Genomic DNA, 24,198 nt, shown 5'->3' with positions numbered 1-24,198 from the left:
TCAGAAAGTTAGTATTTCCTTGTACTGTTCATAGTGATGCAGAAATTGTTGCCTGTCATCCATATCAGTTTTGTGCATTGTGCTGCTTCTAGCTTGGAGCAGATACCAGACTCCCACTTTGGTTGGCACCATATCCCTCTATCTATAATGTGCACATCATCGACATACTTAACTTTCAAAACTTATTCCAGGAGAATAAACAGCACACTGTTTTAATCTGGCAAGAAATCACATCTGTGCACACTCCATTGCAAGTAAAAATGTGACCACTTACTTTTTGCTTGTGTACCACTTGCACCACAATCCATTGACTTCTCTGTTGACACTATCACACCATTCTCCTCCACAGCATCAATAAAATTAATGCTATTAACAGCAACACATCATGCCTGCCTGCAGCAATATTTTCTGCAATCATTGTGTGTTTACTGTGTGAGAAAACAATGCCTGCAATGTGGAATTGGAACTTCGCTGTACCTAGTCATACGGCCAAGTTCTCACTGCAGCCAGGTCTATGATTCTCTTTGTCGATTAATCACTGTAAGCAAGTACCTCTTTATAGGGCAACATAATGAGTTGCAGTTTGTTTGTTTGCTTGCTGACTACCACTTATTTTCGATCTGTTTGGTCCTCAGTTGGCGTATTAATAATCAAACAGTTGTTTGTATCATCACTTGTACAATGGAAAATGTGATTTATATTTCTGGCAAATTGATTTCACATTTTATTTCCAGAAACATCATCTTTCACCACAGAGCATCTCATTAGTTACAAATATCTATCTGTGGTTATTTTATGTCATGTATTGCATGTTTTGTTGACATTTTATGGTAACCCATAAATTTTAGTTTATGAGAATGTTTTGATCCTACTTAAATTTTTCTGAAATTTCTACATTTGTGCTACCGATTTATTTATTTTGTAATATAAAATCTGCTTGCTATGTTGTTAGATTGTAGCATCTCCATGTTTACAACCAGCTACAAGATTTTACTACAAAATTCCAGGGAATTCCTTGCTGTAGAAATGTTAACATTTTACTTACAGTTGTCAACTTTTGTATCGCTTTTGAACCACTCTGTATGTGTGTTTGTGGAAAGGCGAGAGGGGGGATTGGATGACGAAGGCATGCAAACTGAGAGGAAGAGGGAATGTTGTCTACATCTACATCTACATCCGTACTCCGCAAGCCACCTGACGGTGTGTGGCGGGGAGGGTACCTTGAGTACCTCTATCGGTTCTCCCTTCAATTCCAGTATCGTATTGTTCGTGGAAAGAAGGATTGTTGGTATGCTTCTGTATGGGCTCTAATCTGTCTGATTTTATCCTCATGGTCTCTTCGCGAGATATACGTAGGAGGGAGCAATATCCTGCTTGACTCCTCGGTGAAGGTATGTTCTTGAAACTTCAACAAAAGCCCGTACCGAGCTACTGAGCGTCTCTAATGCAGAGTCTTCCACTGGAGTTTATCTATCATCTCCATAACGCTTTCGCGATTACTAAATGATCCTGTAACAAAGCGCGCTGCTCTCCGTTGGATCTTCTCTATCTCTTCTATCAACCCTATCTGGTACGGATCCCACGCCGGTGAGCATTTATTCAAGCAGCGGGCAAACAAGTGTACTGTAACCTACTTCCTTTGTTTTCGGATTGCATTTCCTTAGGATTCTTCTAATGAATCTCAGTCTGGCATCTGCTTTACCAACGATCAACTTTATATGATCATTCCATTTTAAATCACTCATAATGCGTACTCCCAGATAATTTATGGAATTAACTGCTTCCAGTTACTGACCTGCTATTTTGTAGCTAAATGATAAGGGATCTATCTTTCTATGTATTCGCAGCACATTACACTTGTCTACATTGAGATTCAATTGCCATTCCCTGCACCATGCATCAATTCTCTGCAGATCCTCCTGCATTTCAGTACAATTTTCCATTGTTACAACCTCTCGATATACCACAGCATCATCCGCAAAAAACCTCAGTGAACTTCCGATGTCTTCCACAAGGTCATTTATGTATATTGTGAATAGCAACGGTCCTACGACACTCCCCTGCGGCACACCTGAAATCACTCTTACTTCGGAAGACTTCTCTCCATTGAGAATGACATGCTGCATTCTGTTATCTAGGAACTCTTGAATCCAATCACACAATTGGTCTGATAGTCCATAAGCTCTTACTTTGTTCATTAAACGACTGTGGAGAACTGTATCGAACGCCTTGCGGAAGTCAAGAAACACGGCATCTACCTGGGAACCCGTGTCTATGGCCCTCTGAGTCCCGTGGATGAATAGTGCGAGCTGGGTTTCACATGACCGTCTTTTTTGAAACCCATGCTGATTCCTACAGAGTAGATTTCTAGTCTCCAGAAAAGTCATTATACTCTAACATAATACGTGTTCCAAAATTCTACAACTGATCAACGTTAGAAATATAGGTCTATAGTTCCGCACATCTGTTCGACATCCCTTCTTGAAAACGGGGATGACCTGTGCCCTTTTCCAATCCTTTGGAACGCTACGCTCTTCTAGAGACCTATGGTCACCGCGGCAAGAAGGGGGGGGGGCAAGTTCCTTCTCGTACTCTGCGTAAAATCGAACTGGTATCCCATCAGGTCCAGCGGCCTTTCCTCTTTTGAGCAATTTTAATTGTTTCTCTATCCCTCTGTCGTCTATTTCGATATCTACCATTTTGTCATCTGTGCGACAATCTAGAGAAGGAACTACAGTGCAGTCTTCCTCTGTGAAACAGCTTTGGAAAAAGACATTTAGTATTTCGGCCTTTAGTCTGTCATCCTCTGTTTCAGTACCATTTTGGTCACAGAGTGTCTGGACATTTTGTTTTGATCCACCTACCACTTTGACATAAGACCAAAATTTCTTAGGATTTTCTGCTAAGTCAGTACATAGAACTGCCAAGTCAGTACATAGAACTTTCGAATTCATTGAACGCCTCTCGCATGGCCCTCCTCTCATTACATTTTGCTTCGCGTAATTTTTGTTTGTCTGCAAGGCTTTGGCTATGTTTATGTTTGCTGTGAAGTTCCCTTTGCTTCCGCAGCAGTTTTCTAACTCGGTTGTTGTACCATGGTGGCTCTTTTCCATCTCTTGCGATCTTGCTTGGCACATACTCATCTAATACATATTGTACGGTGGTTTTGAACTTTGTCCACTGATCCTCAACACTATCTGTACTTGAGACAAAACTTTTGTGTTGAGCCATCAGGTACTCTGTAATGTGCTTTTTGTCACTTTTACTAAACAGAAAAATCTTCCTACCTTTTTTAATATTTCTATTTACGGCTGAAATGATCGATGCAATAACCGCGATATGATTGCCGGTTCCCTGTTCTGCGTTAACTGTTTCAAATAGTTCGGGTCTGTTTGTCACCAGAAGGTCTAATATGTTATCGCCACGAGTCGGTTCTCTGTTTAACTGCTCAAGGTAGTTTTCAGATAAAGCACTTAAAAAAATTTCACTGGATTCTTTGTCCCTACCACCCGTTATGAACGTTTGAGTCTCCCAGTCTATATCCGGCAAATTAAAGTGTCCACCCAGAACTATAACCTGGTGGGGAAATCTACTCGAAATATTTTCCAAATTATCCTTCAGGTGCTCAGCCACAACAGCTGCTGAGCCAGGGGGCCTATAGAGACATCCAATTACCATGTCTGAGTCTGCTTTAACCGTGACCTTCACCCAAATTATTTCACATTTCGGATCTCTGTCAATTTCCTTCGATACTATTGCACTTCTTATCGCTATAAACACCCCTCCCCCTTCACTGTCCAGCCTGTCTCTGTGGCATACATTCCAATCTGAGTTTAGGATTTCATTACTGTTTACGTCTGGTTTCAGCCAACTTTCTGTCCCTAGTACTATATGGGCATTGTGACCGTTCATTAATTGTAGGAATTCAGCTTACCAAGACTACTATTTCTTCTCATATAAGAATAATGAATGTTCTAGTAGTATATTTTTCTTTTGTTGAATTGCCATTAGGGAGTAAAAGTTTGTGTATTGTTAAAATGCCTTTGTCATAGCTGCGCCTTTTGTCTACATTCGAGCATTTCTTGATATGAGTGGGGGTGTTACGTTTTATTTTATAAGGTATTCAGTGTGATACATCTATGTATATATGCATGTATGTATAAACTTAAAACTATTACAAATTTGCTATTGTTACCAAAAAGCAAAGTGTTTCCCTGTTTATTTGTAATTCTTGTGCGCTTTACATAAATTTAAGAATGTGGTTTTAGAATGTATTAAATTCTTATTTCTGAAATTAAAATTTTTGTGTGTTACAGTGTTCATATATTCAATGCCAGGGTACTCGTGTTCAATAAAGGAGAGAATGTTGTATTCAAGCTGCAAAGGTCCTCTCCTGGAAACGATTGAGACAGAAATTGGTCTCTCAGTAACAAAAAAGGTGAGGATGTTTATGCTTACACTACAATTGTAGATATTCAGCTTACCAAGACTACTATTTCTTCTCACATAAGAATAATGAATGTTCTAGTAGTATGAAAAGTCTTATTGATCTTGAAAATTCCAGCACGTATTAGCAACATCACTTCATTTCCATTCCTAACGCACCCAACATGTTCAACATTGTCACGTGTTTATGTCTGAAAGAAACTTGTTTTCAGAATTTGTTGGCAGTTACAGAAGTACATGAGGAATTGCTGAAATTCATGATCTGGTGTGCGAGATCATATGCTAACGTGTTTATGCCTATGATATGTTCTCATTTAATAGCAAGACAGCAATAAGAACCAGGTCATCAAGAGTTTTTATAGTACGAGGTCTGTTCAAGAAATTCCAGAACATTCATAATTTCTTGCCAATGGTGTGTTGGTGCGAAATGGGGTTGGTATCCCTGCACACGCCTGTATTTAATGTGTAACTGTCAGTAGTTTCATTGTTGTTTGTCTGTTAGTTATTGTTCAGTGCTGTATTGAGTAGAATGTTGTGTCACACAGTTTGCGAATTTCAAGATGGCAGAGTTAGAGGAGCGATGAGTAGTTAGAGGAGCAACCGTCTGCATAAAAGTTTGCATGAAACTCAAGAAATCCTTTACAGAGACACACAAAACAATGCAGGAAGCCTACAGTGATAAGTCCTTAAGTCGTACTCGGTGTTATGGATGGTTCACATGATTTAAAAATTGCTGGACAGAAGTTACAGATGACCCTCATTCAGGATGCCCTTCGACATCTATGGATCATGTCATTAAATCCTGACACAGAATCTTGGAATGCATTGTGTTGCCGCCAGGTTTGTCCCACAGCTCAATGGTCAAGACCAGAAAATCATTCGACTCGCAATCTGTGAATAGCTTTTGGATTGTGCAAATGAGAATGACATGTTCCTTAAGAGAATCATAACTGGTGATGAAATGTGGGTCTATGGATATGATGTTGAGGCCAAGATTCAAACTTCACAATCGTCAGAAAATGTTCTCCAAGACCAAAAAGACCTCATCAGGTCAGGTCAAAAGTCAAAACCATGCTGATAGTTTTTGCTGACTTTGAAGAATAGTTTTTGCTGACTTTGAAGAATTAGTTCATTGTAGATTCATGCTAGAGGGACAAACTGTGAATCAGTGGTACTATTGGGACGTGTTAAGATGCCTGCGAGAAAATGTGAGAAGGAAACAGCCTGAAATGTGCCAAGACAATTCATGGCGCTTGCATCACGATAATGCACCCGCATATTCATCCAGTGCATGACTATTGCACAAAAAAACGAAATTACTGTGCTGCCTCATCCTTCATACTCTCCAGATCTGGTCTCTGTAGGCTTTTTATATTTCTGAAGTTGAAAATCTCATTGAAAGGGCAAAGATTTGCAACAATAGGTGAGATAAAAGAAAATTCGCAGACTGGGCTTTGTGTGATCCAGCAATAGGCTACCAAGGCTACTTCCAAAAGTGGAAACGCCATTGGGAGCAGTGTATCAATTGTGAAGGAGAGTATTTTGAAGGAGACCAAGCATAATAAGTAAAAGGTAAGTGTAGAAAAATTTTGTGGACAAAGTTCCAGAATTTTTTAAACAGACCTTGTAGGAATGAGATATGCCCTTTATCATTACCCATGGGGGGTCATCTGAAAGTTTTCTTGGAGGTTGCTTTGATGTATTTTCAAAGTATCCCCTTTCAAGTTTTGTGGACCAATGTGACCTCTAAAACTATGTAGTAGTGGTTGCATGATGCCTCCTTGATGAGATTGTTGAGAGTCTATGATGACAGAGAATGCTCTATTTCTGTTTTGTACTAGATGCTTAAGCATAGTGCTTAAAGGCTCTAGATGGTCAGTAAGGAATGGTTTTCAAATCCCATTTTGCAATCCATCCTTTCTGTTTCTATGGTTTCCATAACACACATGAGATGATTGCCTGGGTGGTTGGTTTTAAAAGAATGCAGTCAGTTTTCTTTCAGATTGTTATTCAACCTGAATTAATGTTTCCTTAACATTCTTTTTTTCGTTTTTGAGAAGAGATTAGACACCTAATCTTGGGAAGAGATGCCTTTTGGTGGAACCAAGTCTAGCACAAGCTCATTTATGGCTGGTTCTTCTAGATTCTTTCAAAAATCTTAGGAAGTTATGCCCGAGCATATCATTCTAGAGTTACTGACCACTTTTTTTAAAGTGTCATGGAGGCAATGTGGCCACTTTTAGTAAAGAATGTGTGTACTGTTCTCTTGCAAACTCACTTTGCTCGTATGACATTTGTTGAATATGCATAATTGAGAAAGAGAGAGATGGAGGGTTACCACTTGTAATATCTAATAAGTGATCAAAATATCCACGGGTATGCTGCCGGTCTATAGTGTCCAACGGGCACAATATTTCGGCGATCAAACATGTCGCCATCATCAGGTGAACTGACGGACTGAGCTCCTGTGAACGTGCCGGCACGGAGATCCGTACGCTATGGCTGCTCAGAGGGAACTGGGTTCGGTCGCGGCGGCGGCCGATTTAAATACCCTCCGCCTGCGGCGCGCTCCCTCCGCCGTCCGCGCCCAGCGCCACGGTCGCGCGGTGGAACAGATTGCGACGGTGTCTGAGATGACGTCGGTGTGATGGCTCTGTCCGCCGTGGTCGTCACAATTATACGTCTGCTCGATTTACTCTTGATTAACCCGATCGCTGGTTCCCAAGCCTTGCTAAGATTATAGCCACAGTCACGGTTTATGAGGTCGTCATTGGTGCGAATTTCGATGGCCTTTCTAACAACGCTGTCCCAGTATCTCGACGTCTGTACCAGAATCCTCGTGCGGTCATACTCCATGGCGTGATTTTCCGACAAACAATGTTCAGCGACCGCCGACTTGCTCGGGTACATCAGTCGAGTGTGCCTCTGGTGTTCACGGCATCGATCCTCGACGGTACGCATCGTCTGACCAATATACGACTTGCCACATTGACACGGAATCTGGTACACGTCGGCCTTCCTCAAACCGAGGTCATCTTTGGCGCTCCCCACCAGTGCACGAGTTTTATTTGGAGGACAAAACACAGTTCCGACCCGGTGTTTCTTCAGAATGCGGGCGATTTTTCCCGAGAGTGCGCCTGTGTATGGAATAAATGCAGTGCCTACCTCCTCCCTCGTGACTTCATCCATCTCAACAGGTTGTGCTGCAGTGGTTGGGCGGAGAGCACGTTGAATCTGCCACTCTGAGTACCCATTTTTTCGAAATACAGTTCTCAGATGTTCCAATTCCTGGGGTAGACTCTCTGCGTCAGAGATAGTGCGCGCCCTATGTACTAGAGTTTTAAGTACCCCATTCCTCTGTGAAGGGTGGTGGCAGCTGTCTGCATGCAAATACAGATCAGTGTGCGTAGCCTTCCGATACACCCCATGACCTAGGGTGCCGTCAGCCCTTCTCTTGACCAAGACGTCAAGGAAAGGTAATTTACCCTCCGTTTCAGTCTAATAAGTGCATTCACATTTTATCACAGTGTGAAATGTTAATTTTGATTTGCAATCTCTCCTGGATTTGAGATTGCAGAGCTATGAGCACTACTTCTTCAGTACTGTGAAACAAGTCTCTTCGACTACAAGCTCTTTGCTTTCCATATTTTAAGAGGTGGTGGTATGAACCAAAACAAGAAAAAGTTCTCTAGAACATGTGGGCTCCAAAATGCATGCCTTTAAGAGCTATGAGCCCTTGTTCATCTTCGCTATCATAAAACACATGCCCTCTAGCTCTGCTTTGACTGATTGCCCTGTCATATCCCTGAATACTGGGGCACTCTCTATAAAGAATGATTATGCAGGATGTTTCTCATTCGGAAACTACATTTTAATGTCGAGACTTTTGAGAGATCATCATGTGTGTAAGGAGGATAAATGTCTATCAGTATATGTTGGTATTAGATACAGCAGGATTGTGGACTATCGGGACTGCAATTTGTTAATGTGAGAGTGCTTGCGTTGGTCAGGCTCATGTGCATATGGAATCATTGGTTTCAGGAGGGCCATATACACAGCATATTGCAGGATCTTTAAGGCCCCACATTACTAGCACCCGAGAGAACAGACATATTGTTTGCTCAGTTTGCAGTGAGACAATCACCCACACAGGCATTGTGATGAAGTCTTGAGTCCTGTAGACTGTCACCATGGCAACCATTTGTGGCTTCGCTTGACATGGCAGCAGAACGAGGCATGTCAGCAGTTTCACACTAATGACAACACGATACAGCAATGAACAATGTCTTAAGACAAACCCAATACTGTGTACAGCATCTTTATGAAAGTGCACTGATCAGCCACTACATTGTGATCACCTACCTAATAGCCGGAATGACTGCCTTTGGCACGGATAACAATAGTGACATGTTATGGCATGGAACCAGTGAGGCCTTGGTAGGTTGGTGGAGGGCGTTGGCATCACATCTGCACACACAAGTGATCTAAATTGCGGGAAGAGGTCTAGGAGTTTTGGTGCCATGTTCAGTCAAATGCCGGATGTGTTCGATCAGGTTCAGATCTGGCAAGTTGGGGGGCCAGCACATCAATTGGATCTTCTTTGAACCAATCCATTACGCTCCGGGCCTTGTGACATGACACATTATCGTGCTGGAAAACGACACTGTCATTGGGAAACATGGTCATTATTTAAGTGAGTATGTGGTGTGGAACCATGTACAATACTGCTTGGCCTTTATGGTGCCTTGCACAAGCTCCACTGAACCCATGGATGGCCACGTGAATATTCCCCAGTGCGTAATGGAGCTGCCACCAGCATGTCTCCATCTGCAGTAAGATGTCAAGGAGCTGTTTCCCCATAAGATGACAGGCTCGCACCCTCCCATCGGCATGATGAAGAAAGTATCAGGATTCATCAGATCGTGCAACACTCTGCCAGTGCGCCAACATCCGATGCTGATGGTCACGTGCCCATTTCAGTCATAGTTGCTAATGTCGTGGTGTTAACATTGGCACATGCATGGGTCATTGGCAGTGGAGGACCATCACTAGGTGTGTTCAGTGCACTGTGTGTTCAGACACATTTGTACTTCGCCTAGCATTAATGCCTGATGTCAGTTCCGTTACAGTTCATTGCCTGTTCTGGTTTACAAAGCCTGCCCAGCCTATGATGTCCAACATCTGTAATGATGGGTGGCAGCCCAACACTATAAACTCTGGACATGGTTTCATCTTGGTTTCGCCATGTGTTGAAGGCACTCACGACAGCAGTCCTTGAACACGTGACAAGTTGTACAGTTTCCAAAATGCTCATGCCGAGCCTTCAGGCCATCACAATCTGCGTTCAGTCAATCTCAGATAAAACATGCGCCTTTCTCATTTACACATGGGCCGCATGCTCACTGATACTACATGCGCCATCTGTGTGTCTGGCTAGCAGCTATTCCTTGCCAGATGACACTGCTATCACCTGGGCAGCTTTATATTAATAACAGGTAGGTGGCCTGGCTGATAAATGTATCTGTTTGTGCATGCTCCAAGAACTAACAATGCTAGATTGCATTTGTCATTGTCGTATGGGGCCCAACACCTAGCATCATAATATGGGATGTCTTTGGGTATGCAACATGATAATTTTTGGTTCTCATAACCAATAATTTGGACAGTGGGTATGACATATGCTGGTGGCTGTGCCTGTCTTTGAGCCTTCCTTGGTGTTATCTTTCAACAAGACAATATAAGACTACACAGTGTCCCATTTTGTTGTGACCTACATTAATACAGAGGGCATTTAACAGCTACCTTGGCTAACATGGCCTTAAAGTGCCTCATTCATTGAAAACATCTGCTCATGTTTTGCTGAGAGACTGGCACATCACCACTCATCAGCTGCCACAGTAGATGAACGCTGGCCTATAGTTAAAATGGAATGATGTACCCATATGTGTCATCAGAGCTTGGTTCAATTTGATGCACAGTTGCTGCAGGAGGTGGCAGTTGTGTTACTGAATTTGCACCCTGTATGCCCCAAATCATCTACAAATTCAATAATGTATTTTTTAAACCATTTATATACACACAATAAATAAAATTCTGTTATTTATCCTTTCTGGTGTTGCAGTTTTAATAGCCAGCAGTGTACACTGCAGGAAAATTAGTATCTTATTCTTCATTAGTGTATTGATGTATGTTGCTGCATTTAATGGAATGGCTATCAAAGATTTCTTTGTAGTTTATTGGTTTACATAAAACCAATGTGCAAGAGCCTAAATAACTTGATCAATTCTGCCTTATCAGCCCATCATCTGACACCACACTTCATTGTAGAGATGCTCAGTTAGTCTAGTAGCGGGACTTTGAATTTCGCCGTGCTACACTCGTTCCCTCAGATATAAATTATACCATCGGAGCTGTATGAGTGCTCGACAGCAGAGAAAATATTTATAATAAAATGAAGGTACAAAAATGGAAATTCTTTTTGTTTTCTACCCGCTGTTGTCTCATGAGAGCGGAAGCTTAACTTCACTTATTCGCTAGTCTTGGTATGATTCAGACGTAAAAACTTATTCGTTAGTCTTGGTCTGATTAAGACGTAAAAACTTATTGATGTGCAGACATATTGTATTGTGGAAGCTTGTATGAAATTTGGAGGATGGAAGCAGCCGTAAAATACATTGCATTCAATATCAAGATGGTTTTGACTCGTAGACGTTAGTAATTCCTGGACGATGAAATTTACTGCAAGATTTTGGAGCAGCTACAACTTTTTCATGCAGAAATGAAGCAGGAGATTGTTGGAGAACAAGACCTGAACGTTGCATGAGAGAAGACATATTAACTTGGTAATGAATGAACTCTTATCTACGCCATTACCCCCTGTTAATCACATTTTGTTATTCTCTGTTCTCTTTCAAATAATTTTGTAGTGGAAATTGGTTTGACTTTTGCTCAGAAACGCCACAAGGACCACCCCAACAATAGCTTTTCCGAATCACAAAGTCCGATAGCTTTTCTGTAATACGAAGTCCGATTTGCATTTCATTCTTTCCCTTTTTCACGGTCATTAACGATTTTAAAACCCCTTTTTATTCACCATTTCTTCCCACATTTTCAACCTTTTCTTTTCTTCTCTTTTTCTTTTTTATTAACCACTACAGTCTGAAATGTGGTCTCTGAACTGGTAATTTGATTTGATTTATTTCAGATTCATAAAATGACTGAATTTTGGCTATTAATTAACTCGTGGGGAGGTACTATCATATAAGGAAAGAAAAGACCCTTTCCAGATTGTTATTGTAGTACAAATGCACCAAATTGCCTGAAATGCTTCAGCAGCTGGTGAAGACAAATCAAGAAAATCAAGCCCAGGTCTTCCACACTTCTTCATAAGTACGATGCACTACAGTTTGCCGAAATTATGCACATTTGTCAAAATGCCACAACAGGGAAAGTGATTTCTCGCTTCATGAGATAGTTGTCCATGGCTGTAGATTCAGCCAACAGTGTTTTTCACTGTTAAAATTTGGTGTGCACGTACATTTTTATGTCCCTTGGTTTATGTGCAGTTGCTTATAGGTGAGATCCAATTTCAGACATCAGTTAAACTTTCCTGTGAGTACTGATATCGTTCCCCGATACTATATTTCCTAATGAAGCTTGGTATATTCAATAACCATTGATGGTCAGATACTTCTTTCTTATTAAATTATTTGCACTACCTGGGGTGGCAAATTTTCTGAAAATTCCAAAATTTGCAGAGTATTCGACTTTGCTGTGAAAATTCTAGGGAATATTGGAGGATTCTGAAAGTCACAAGAAATTATGAAAGACTTGGACATTTCAACAGTGATTCTTCAGTTTTTCCAGTTTGTATAATGAACAAGAAGTTATTCGGTGACTGGCCATTTGGTCATAGCAGATGTACACATTATTTGAAATATATATCTAAAAACAAAGATGATGTGACTTACCAAACGAAAGTGCTGGCAGGTCGATAGACACACAAACAAACACAAACATACACACAAAATTCAAGCTTTCGCAACAAACGGTTGCTTCATCAGGAAAGAGGGAAGGAGAGGGAAAGACGAAAGGATGTGGGTTTTAAGGGAGAGGGTAAGGAGTCATTCCAATCCCGGGAGCGGAAAGACTTACCTTAGGGGGAAAAAAGGACGGATATACACTCGCGCGCACACACACACACACACACACACACACACACACACACACACACACACACACCTACCTCCAGTGTGCAAGTGTATATCTGTCCTTTTTTCCCCCCTAAGGTAAGTCTTTCCGCTCCCGGGATTGGAATGACTCCTTACCCTCTCCCTTAAAACCCACATCCTTTCGTCTTTCCCTCTCCTTCCCTCTTTCCTGATGAAGCAACCGTTTGTTGCGAAAGCTTGAATTTTGTGTATATGTTTGTGTTTGTTTGTTTGTGTGTCTATCGACCTGCCAGCACTTTCATTTGGTAAGTCACATCATCTTTGTTTTTAGATATATTTTTCCCATGTGGAATGTTTCCCTCTATTATATTCATATCATTTATTTGAAATATAGACGGAATTATTGTCACCAGGTGCACTAATACCAGGAGGCTGGAGCAGTTGCTCCTGGACTGCTAAGGAACTACACTGCAATGATCTCAGCTGCGTTCCAGTGTCGATGGCTGCGTGCACCCATCCATGGACTCATCAGTTCGGTGGAATGGGGCACTTCAGGAGTGGATTGTAGAGAGGCTAAGGAGATCAGACTGGAGATGTTGTATTGATAGACACCATGACTGGTGATAAACATCATCTCTCAAGATAATAATGTGCAGCTTTGCAACATCAGAGAACAATGATAATACTGAAAGACAGATAAAGGCAACACAATTGTATGGATACTGAAAGAGTGTTGTGTGGAAAAGATTGAATGCATGCTAGCCAATCTTGCCCATAGAAGACAACAGGAGGATTTGACAGAACATCTAAATATGAAATACTGACACATTTCAGAGCTTCTAACATTCTGAAAGAATTTACCAGCAAGTTCATACAAAAGCACCGTCACTGCCAAGATGTATATAATCATAATGTAGTCACATATACAGTGAATGAGTGTACGGTGTAGATGCAGGAATCCTGCATCTCTGTGGGCAAGGTTCTTGTTGAGATGGTTTTCCATTGCCTTGCTGCGACCTGTTTTGAAGTGTCAGATGTGTACCTGTGTCGTGTAGATGGACTGTGATGAGTGCTTGTACAGTGTATAATGTTGGGTTTGTGTTTTTATGGATGAAGTGAAAGAAGAGGGTGAAACCCGGTGCCTATGCATAGCATACTCTTCAAGCACACAGCTGACTCCACTCAAATAGCACCAAGTGCGCTGCTGAGCTCAACATCCCAATCCAACTGACAAATCACTATGCCATACCTGTAGAGTATTCTCAATACATACATTAGGAAATAAGGATACCGCATATCTAACTCTCTGGACTTCATACAGTAGCATAGTTGATATGAGCTTAAGGACTGGGACATTTTGTCAGCTGTGATGTTTTTCCTTTTCATGAAGGGTAAGTCTCTTAAGCTGGTTGTTGAGAAATCATATGAGGAGATAGCCCATATATTTAGGCATCCCCTTCATTACAATCACCGACCTTGGGAGTTCTGCTGGGGTAACTTTCATGTTCGCCATTACTTCTGTTTTCTTAAAAGATAGCATGGTGAGAATTTGACAGATCAATGAAAGAACTAAGTCAAAATAAGGCCCTTGGAGTTGATGACATTCTTGTGAGTTATTGAAATCCTTCAGAGAGCCAGACCTGACAAAACTATTTTACCTAATATACAAGATTTATGATGAGCTCCACACTCTGACCCTGATGTACCATTCAGTCCTGGCTGTCTGCCATGTAATCCTCTGCTATTGGCATAACTTTCATGGGCTGTGGAGAAGCATGTGGTCAGCACACAGCTCTCATGGATATTGTCAGCTTCCCAAAATTAGGAGCCATTAACTTCTCATTCAATTAGCTTCTTAGTTGGCATCATGAGACTGAGAGGACTGTTTTCCAATCTTCCCACCAAGGAGATTAACCTAGGTGGACATGCAAGGGAATTCAGAACAGATTAAATACTCTCAGACTTGAAGAACAGTGTAGTAATTTTGATTCTAAAGAAGGCAGGTGCTGACATACAGTTATTATTAAACCATCAGTTTGGTAAATCGTGGTTTCGTAACATTCACTAGAACTATTTATGAAAGAATGGAAAAACTGACAGGAGCTGACCTGGGGAAGATCTGTCTGGATTCGGGAGAAATGTGGGAATGTGCAAGGCAGTACTGCGGCTTTTAAGATTGTCTGAAGAATGGTAAACCTAGGTTTTACAACACTTGTAAGTTTAGATAAAGTTTTGACAATGTTACCTGGAATAAATTCTGAAATTCTGAAGTCAGCAGAAATAATACACAGAGCACGAAAGGTTATCTACAACTTCTGGAGAAAGCGGGCAGCAGTTACAGATCAGTTGTCAGAATGGACAGTGTTATAAGGTGAACACCATCAAAAGTAAATCAGGGGAAATTGAATCTAGTCTAATTACATCTGGTGGTGTTGATATAAATAGATGGAGAAATGAGACACTAAAAGAAGTAGGTGAGTTTTGCTATTAAGACAACAAAATAACAATGGCCGAAGTGGAAAGGATGAAAAATGCAGACTGGCAATAGCAAGAAAAATATTTCTGAAGAAGAGAAATTTATCAAAATATGTAAATTTAGATGCTAGGAAGTCTTTTTCTGGAGGTATTTGTCTAGAGTGTAATCTTGTAGGGAAATGGAAGAGTGAACAAAAAACAGTTAAGACAAAATGAGAATAGAAGCTTTTGAATAGCGGTGAAACAGAAGAATGCTGAGGATTAGATGGGTAGATCAAATAGCTGGTCAAGAAGTACAGAATTGAAATAGAAAAAAATTGCACAACTTGACGAAAAGGAGGGATCGGTTGATAAGACACATCCTGAGGCATCAAGGAATTGTCAAAGTGGTAAAGAAAGGAAGTGTGTGGAAGTAAAAATTATAGAGGTAGACCAAGGCTTGAATACATTTAGCCGGTTAAAATGTATGTAGGTTGCAGAGATAAAGAGGCTTGCACAGAGTAGACTAGCATAGAGGAGGACATCAAAGCAGTCTTCAGAATGATGACCACAAAAACAACATCCATAAGACAGTGTGTTGCACAGGATATGGAGTAGGATTGGTAAACATCAGAAGGGAGGTGCTGAATCATGTTGTCTACTTCATTAACCATCAAGCAAAATTTGGCGTGATGGTAGCTCTGTGGTTTGTAGGCACTGTGGAACTGGTGCTGGGATAGTGTTTGAAAGATATGCCTGGTACCTTTGAAATAAAAACTTTTCACAGAATCCCTAAACTATTTGTTTTGTAAATAAAAATCCCTTAACTGTGTTTAGGCAATTTGGCCAAACTGCACTGTGTTTTGAAGTTTCCTTTAACAGGTTGAATTGGATCCTAGTGTTTTCTATGAAGTTGCATAAGATCACGATGTCATTGGCAAAAGCTACTAAACTTAAAAGACTTTTTTTAATTTTTGGCACAAAACGAAAAGGCAATGCCTTGTTTTACACTCTGGATATGCTTTTGGCAATGTGAGCATCTTTCTTCTGGAGTAATACTTGTTCATTCTTTTTGAATGGCTTTTACAAAAATATTGGCCACCTCAGTGTGCAGTGCTGTTTCGAAAAGTAGTTATTTAATGTTAAGATCGGCTGCTACACTGTTTATTCTGCTTGTCAGGTGTCTTTGTGCAGAGAGGTCTATGTTGAAGACTTCTTCAGATTTCATTATAATATTCAGAGGTTTTCTTTGGTGCTTATAAACCAGAACATTGTATTGTGTCAAAAGTAACATCTTTTTAGTCACTCTCTTTCTCGATTTGCTTGAGATAGCCATTTAAACGTGTTTTGTTCATTAGCACTGAATTAGTTGGGCTGTGTCCCCTTGTCCCCCACCTATGCAGCTTGAAGTGTGTTGCCATGAAGAATTGTTATATACTTTATATTGTTTCATGCTGTCCTGGAATTATGACAGAACTGTAACTATGAGCTCTCCAAGGGTGGTAAACAACTTTTAGAACTGTTGATAAAACTTCAAACAAAGTACTTTTGATTTTCCACTAGTTAGTTGTCTGGTTAGCAATACACAGTCACAATATTCTCTATTGGTCTACTTGGAAAATCTGACTCATAGATTTTTTTGTTGTATTTCATGCCAATAATTTCATCAGACAGGGGAGAAAACATCACTCAAGAACTATTTTGAGAAACTTTTCTTGCACAATTTTTGTTTGGTCATTTTTGCTGCATGTTTCCAGTTGAACTGCATATCCTAATTGAGAGCTCTCCAAAATATTTTCTGATATTTATCCATTAAAGTCAGTTTATTAGGTAGTTGGAGACTGCAGATGTCACAAACGTTGCAATTTCCATCACTCTGCATATCAGTAAATTCATTTAGAACAGAAAGACAAACTTGAAAATTTTAATTGCAAGAATTATAAATGAGTCATAAAGTTTCCCAACAAATGATTTTTTTTGTATTTTTTTACTGTCTGATTTGAAGACATTTCTCTGAGAATCGCAGTGCAATGTGCTGTCAGTTCCATTCCTACAACTGCAGAGTCCAGGGATTTCAAAACTTCAGTGCAGCAATCAGACCTATCTGAAATGAACACTGTGTCAGTAATACGCAAAATATTCCTTCGATCTTCATGAACTTTTGTTGACAGAAGCTGGTATTTGGTTTGAGCCCAGTGTGATTAGAACAATTCCTGCTTTGAGCCGTAAACAATTAGATAAATATCTTTCAGTAGTTGTAGAAAAGAAATGACTTTGTGGATTGCAGCTGCTGTGCCCATGTTCTGTGAACTTATTACATGCTCACAATCAATTGAATCATTGAGAAACTCCCATGATACAGGAAAAAGTTTGATTCTCTCTTGAGAAAGAGGCATCTGTATGCAAAATATTCGAACTACATAACTGAAAATAATTTGGTCTTTGGCACAAGAGTGTGAAAGTAAAGTAGTGCTTCTCCTTCAGTCTTTCAAATCCACTTCCAAACATTTAAAAGAAAAAGATCAGAAGACCTGTTGAAATGGAGATGATGGAAGTACAGAAGTATTAATTACTATTTCCTCAAATACACTATCCAGGAAAAAGTTGCTGATCATTTCAGAAAGATCATACAGTGAAGGCCTTCAGGGCGAGTATTTATGTTCTTGGTGGTTTTGTTGTGTGGCATAAGCAGTTAACTAAGGCATACCTAACATTTTGCCTCCTAATGCTGGAGAAGCTATAAAGGTTTTACGAGTTGTGTTTCAATATCAAACAAGCTCAAGTAAGCATGGTGTACGCTGTAGAAACACTAGTACAAAATCTTGTGTTCAGTATATCAGAGCCACAGAATCTGTTAGAGGAAAACCAAGGAATGGACGTATCTGGCCTAGTTGTGGCATTTTTGTGCGTGCGTGCGTGCGTGCGTGCGTGCGTGCGTGTGTGTGTGTGTGTGTGTGTGTGTGTAAATTTGCTAGTGTGCACATGTGACATATCATTGGTCTGTCAAGTTTTAGCAGTCACGTTGCAAAATTTATATTCCATTAGCCAAATGATTATACTTTGGTTCAATCCTAAATTAATCTTTGGCTTGTTTCTATCACTTCACCATTTTATCTCTGAGACCATGAAAAATGCCATGGTTTACTGTGAATAGGATTGTACCATAAACTGTGTTGTATAATGCCAGTAACTAGTCTGGTGGATCAGGGAACAAGGGAATATCTTGTCCCATAGAACTGGGCCTGGTAATAAAGTATTGTGATGTAAAACCAACCAAACCAATCCTTGAGTTCATGAGTGCTTTATTTAGTCATTTATTCATTCCTCCATGTTTCAGCAATTGATTAGCCGAGGAATTACTGATCTCCATAAATGTGCGCACGAGAATAATATACACAGAATAATGTAACGCTCTTTACAGAATTCTGAATGCTGAATTAATAATATTGTAAGTTAGATTCTGTATAATGAGAGACAGAGAAAAATCATGTTTTATTGAAAATTCCTATATTTTTTTACCAACTTTGATGTTATTTTTCACAAATTTTGGTGTTCTTTTTGACAGGTTATTTTGCAAGCACTGTATTTTTGCTTTTCAAAGTTAGATATATTTTCATTTTCAACATATCAACTACATTGTATTTATTTGTATTACACACCACATTCAGTTAGTTTATGGCAAAAGGAACATACATTCCTTCTCTTCCCGTCCAGTAAGTCTCCCCTGACCCAGGGTTCTGGGTGACTTTCCTGAACTGTACCCCTTTCCCTAAACATCTCCAGTACTTTTCCTTCACCCCTCTTCCTCCCCTTCAACTATTCTGCCAAAGGAGGAACCATTGGTTCCGATAGCTTGTAAACGTTAAATCCTTTTGTGTGCATGTTCCCCTGCCACCGCTTGGTGAGTAGATTCTTTTATCTATCCATTTACATTATATTATTAATAATTAATTAAACTTTTTGCTTTCATATTACACAAATGTAAATACAAAAGCTACCAGATGCAGCACTTTCTCTCTGCAAACACATAAATCAACATAGCGCCTTCTCTGTTTGCTTGTACCTCAGCACATCATAGGAACAACTAATAATGTCCTGTAGAACACTGAGAATGTTTTTTTTTTGATATTAATGCAATATTTTTACTGTTTTGTGAATGATGTTTGTGATGACAGCTGAACGAGTGTCCTTGGCATTAAAAGTCAACAACCAGTTTCAACATTAAATATCTATCATTTATCAGTATTAGTGAACTGCTGTCCTCAGATTTATGATACTATATCACAGTACAGGGAAAATGTTTAATTTTGCATTATTTCATAAAATCTACAAATTTTGTATTATCAGTGTGCCATAAACCTGCCAATTTTTCATTATCAGCATTCCATTAACACTCTAATTTCACGTTATTGTTCACTCAAAATTTTATGTCCCTAGTTATAATTTTTTTGGAGCTGATGGTTTTATTGCACCAGGGAATAGAAATGTGGCCTCAGTCACTTGTGTGTGTGTGTGGGGGGGGGGGGGGGGGGGGGGGGACCTCCTCCAAGTATTGTACGTGACCAGAAGCATAACTGTTAAGGAAAGTGTTCTGGAAATACATGTTGAAATTTCAATTTCAGATGGAAATAGATGGTGGGGATGAGCTCACAGAAGCTGCGTTGTATGATGCGATTCATCCAAAAACAAATCTTCACCAGCCAAAATTTGCAAAACCAAAGGGCCCACCAAATCGTGGAGCTAAGAGATTAACTCGAACCCAGCAAGCTGAGTAACATTCACATCGGGCAGCATGGTTATGCTGCCTGTCAGGAAGTGATGGTTCTGCTGGACCACATGAAGTGTGAAAGTTGACATGGTCGAACTGCTTCAAAACTATCATGCTAATATTTGCGGAAAAGCCTTGAAAAAATATTTTTTTCTGTGAACAGTATTTTTGATAATGTAACAAGCTGATTACGTATAAAATATTTGTGTGTGTGAATGTAATGATGCATATATTTCTGTGATATTATTCAGAAGGCACTAAAGTAAATTATGATTGCAATTATTCTCCTTATGGGAACATCAGTACGTTAATACTGAAAAAAATATAATAGTGGTACCTTATTTATTATGTAAATATTTAAGCTTTTAAACTTTCTTTATAAATATTTTATCAGTCTTTAAAGATAGGCAAAAAGTTATATTTATTATATTGTAGCTTCTGCTTTATTCAAAATAAAACTGTTTCTGAAGAAAAAATATCCTTTCATTATAAAATATTTGGTATGATCCATTGCATGATTTTATTGTGATTCATTGCATTATTGTATCATTTCTTTTGTTCAGAAACATTTTTAGGAAGTAACTGTTCTTTATTAGAAAGTGTACAGAGATAAGAGAAAATTGGAAATACAAGAATGCTGTCAAAGCTTGGGTTCATAATGTACTTTTGAAGTTCACTCCATTTCATGCTGGTGCTGCACTGGATTTTTCATAGATACACCCATTCAAGGGAAGCATGTGTCTTGGAAGGAGAATGGGGCATTTTAGAATTAATTCAGGTGGAATGTACTACAAAAATAACTGAAAAACACCATGCCACAGTGCTGTCCTCATCGCGAGGCCCACACTCCACTTTCTTGGGCTTCCTTTCATTATTAAGTGTTATTTTTGTAAAACATAAGGGCAGTAGTTCTCAAATGGAAAAACTAGATAAAAATGAGGAAAAATATTGGCTTGTTCAATCAGGTGGTATATTTATACAAAATGTTAATGTAGGTTACTTTCATTGTTCCTCACATTGCATTACTTTTGAAGTTATCTTGACTAGACAAATTGATGTAAAAACTGCATGATTTGTACATTTAGTGAAGTTTTACTTGCTAAACAATGTTTTATTCTGTCTATGCTCATTTACTCTGCAGGCATTTAAAAAAAATATAGTTGAAAAATAGTTTAAAAAATAGTTGAAATATTAAAAAGTCAGTTGAAAGGGACTGCTGGGCTTTGAGATGCATTGAGATAACTCATTGCTACAGCAAAGGCCATATAAATCATAGGTCCACATTCCATTCATATTAACCATATAGATTTAATCTACCATTTCAACAAATTATGAACAAAAAGATGACTGTCAAAGTACTGTACAGATATTGTAGGTGGTCTGTTGGCAGGGAACAGTGGATGCTTGGTTTTGATAAAACCATATTGCTGAGAGCTGTGCTGCATGCAATGTAGAGTACCACTTTCGTTGGCTGGTGTACTATGAATGACCAGTTCAAATCTGATTTCCAGCAAATATTTGTTGTTTAGTATTTGCCATTTCTAGAAGGTTCTCGGAATTTCTTTTTATAATATTCTGAAATATTCATTGATGGTCCTTCTTCTGGATTTGATTGTGGCCATAATGTGATATTGCTTGGAGGAGATGCTGAATAGTTCAAAATATGTAAATCACTGGTTCCTCCCTAACGGACAGGTACTGGAATACAAGCAGTACGTCTTTCCCAAGGTCTTCATATTTGGTAGACCAGTGGATTCCAAAACAGTAGCAAGCCTCCTGCACATCAAGCCTCCACCAGTGTTTTCCAGAACCTGTGATCATGATGGATGAAATTGTACATGTGGAAAATGTGTACTTGGACGTGAACAGCACAGACCAGCATTGATTCAAGAACAACAAAGAGAAGCCCCGATAGCTAGGAGAAATTCCAGGCCAAACTGAAGACAACATTTGCTGATAACCAGCAGAAAATCCACTTAAGCGCAAGAACTGAAGTACAGGGCGTGGTGCCATGGTAAAAATGACAGTCTTATATACAGAATGTTTTGCCCCTTGCCACATTGTGAATCCAAAAATGACAAGCTGAGAAAATCTCACATTTGCTGAAAGGAGTCACAAAAGACACTTACCAAGCTCATCTGGCCAAGTTTGTCACAACAGGGGAAGTTCTCAAGTGTTGCCAGCACATCAAGGAAATGCAACATAAAAAGAGGTGGACAGAAGTAGTATGATTGACTCCCAAATATGGTCTCGTGGCAGTTGTGGAAGACCCCATAATGTTGCCCCTCTCATACACCAGATAATAAGAGATCTTAGTTTATTTATGGCAGCCAGAAATGTCGGACTGAGTACACAAGACATAGCAGCCATGAATGCTGACCCCCACGTCAGGAGTGAAATCCTGCTGCGAGTTCCAGTCAGTAGTGTAGATTCTGAGTTAAACTGTGAAGCTTTTGTCAGTTGTAAAAAGCTTCTCAGGCTCTCAAAAGAAATCTACATATCAGCTACAATCATAAGCATTGCTGGTGGTAAAGAGATCTTTAGATCAATAACTGTCACAAGCAGCCACAACTTATGTTTAAAGGTGTGTGTGTGGGAGGGGGAGGGGGTCCAGGATGAGCAGCTCAATGTTTTTCATGAACTATGCTGTGCTACCATTGCAGACAGTGCAGTGGAGGAAGCTTCTATCAATCTGGTGTGGTGAAGTACATCAGCAGGTGTTCCTATTCTGAATCATTTTTCGGATGCTTGAAAGTGGAGTGGAGAGAAGACAGACCAAGTGACCCATGGTGAAGCATCATGTGGTATCTATCATCCACCAATTATCCAGTGCTCAAAAAATGTTGCAGGCTGAACGGCACATAATTCTGAGGAAGTGGACATGATGACATCATTGAACCTTCAGAGACTATTTGGTCCTCTCCTGTGGTCCTTATGAAGGAGGAAGATGACACATGGTGTTTCTGCATTCACTACCAATGACTGAACAGAATCATGAAATAAGATGTCTGCCTATTTTTATTTATTTAATCGTGTCCAAGCCATAGACAACCCACGTATTACATATACATACAAATACAATACACATATGTATAAGTAAAACAAACCCAAAATGGGGAGTCACATTACAATATAAAGACAAACATAGTATATATATCATATCACGTCCCGCCCAAATTCAGCGCATTTAACTGCCACTGCCGTAGTGTTTGCCAGATCTTCTTTCCTGCACACTTCCCCCATGTTGCTGCATTCCAGGAGGTGGTCCATTGTTTGGGTCTGTCCGCACTGGCACGTGTCCGTCCCGTCTCGGTATCCCCATTTACACATGTTTACGTTTCATCTGCCCACCCCAGTTTGTAGGCGGTTGAGAGTTCTCCATAATGGCCATTTTAGTTCATTTCCAGAGGCCAATTGTTCGTTGGGTGAGATTAGAGGTGCTTGGTCTCCCATAGGCAGTGTTGCTTTCCATTTTGACAAACTGGCCTTTTGTTTTGAGGTTTCGATCGGTTGAACTGAGGTGAGGAAACTCCGTCTTGATTTTAGACGTGTGTGTGGAGGGTTTTGTCCGAAGAGAGGATGGCGCTGGTCGCGCAGCTGCTTGAGGCGCTCTGCTTCGCTTGCTATAGCTCATCTGATGTTGGGTGGAGCTATGCCACTAAGCAAATAATGTTGACTAACCGGGGTGGGTCTTAGGCATCCCATGATTATGCGACAGGCATCGTTCAGCAGAGGATCCACTCGTTTCGCATGCGCTGATCTTTCCCAAACTGGGGCAGCGTATTCAGCAACCGAGTAGCAAGAGTGCAAGTGCCGACGTACGTAAAGTATGTGGGTCGGTACCCCATTTTGTGGAGATGAGCTTACTCAGAAAGTTGTTTCTTGTTGATAGTTTGCCCCTGACCTTGTCTACATGATGTCTGTAAGTAAGTGTGCGATCAAGGGTGACGCCTAAATAACAAGGAGTGCTGCTGAACGCAATCCGTTGGTTGTTCCACGTGATGTGCCCGTTGCCCAGGACTGATGGCACCCTAGACTACATGAAAGGGGCAAAGTATTTTACAGCTAAAGACATGGATACAAGCTACTGGAAAATAGAGGTTGATGGCACTGATTGGGAAAAGACTTGTCTTCCTAACACCTGGCGGCCTCTACAAGTTCAAAGTTATGGTGTTTGGACTGTGTAACACAACAGCTACCATCGAACGTGTGGTGGGCAATCTGCTTTGACTCCTTATATGGGCAGCATGTCTTTGCCATCTGGTTGACATTGTCATTCTTAGAAAACATTTAAGCCATGTGATAACAGTGTTGTTGTTTTTCAGACTGCATTCGTCTGTCTGAATCTGAGGAAGTGCC

General features: G+C 40.1%; 1 protein-coding gene across 1 annotated transcript in view; it reads left to right on the top strand.

Moving 5' to 3' along the window:
- The window catches only part of LOC124600108 (twinfilin), an 81,142-nt gene extending 60,884 nt beyond the window's left edge, over window positions 1-20,258 (top strand). Inside the window, exons 7-8 of the mRNA XM_047136133.1 lie at window positions 4,317-4,438; window positions 19,694-20,258. Coding sequence (XP_046992089.1) covers window positions 4,317-4,438; window positions 19,694-19,846 — 275 coding nt within the window. The 3' untranslated portion in view covers window positions 19,847-20,258. The remainder of the gene's footprint in view (window positions 1-4,316; window positions 4,439-19,693) is intronic.
- Window positions 20,259-24,198: the final 3,940 nt, after the last annotated feature.

Source organism: Schistocerca americana, chromosome 1, assembly GCF_021461395.2.
Source record: "Schistocerca americana isolate TAMUIC-IGC-003095 chromosome 1, iqSchAmer2.1, whole genome shotgun sequence".
Lineage (NCBI taxonomy): Eukaryota > Metazoa > Arthropoda > Insecta > Orthoptera > Acrididae > Schistocerca > Schistocerca americana.
The sequence above is the reverse complement of the archived record's forward strand: the minus strand, read 5'-3'. Positions and strand labels throughout refer to the sequence as shown.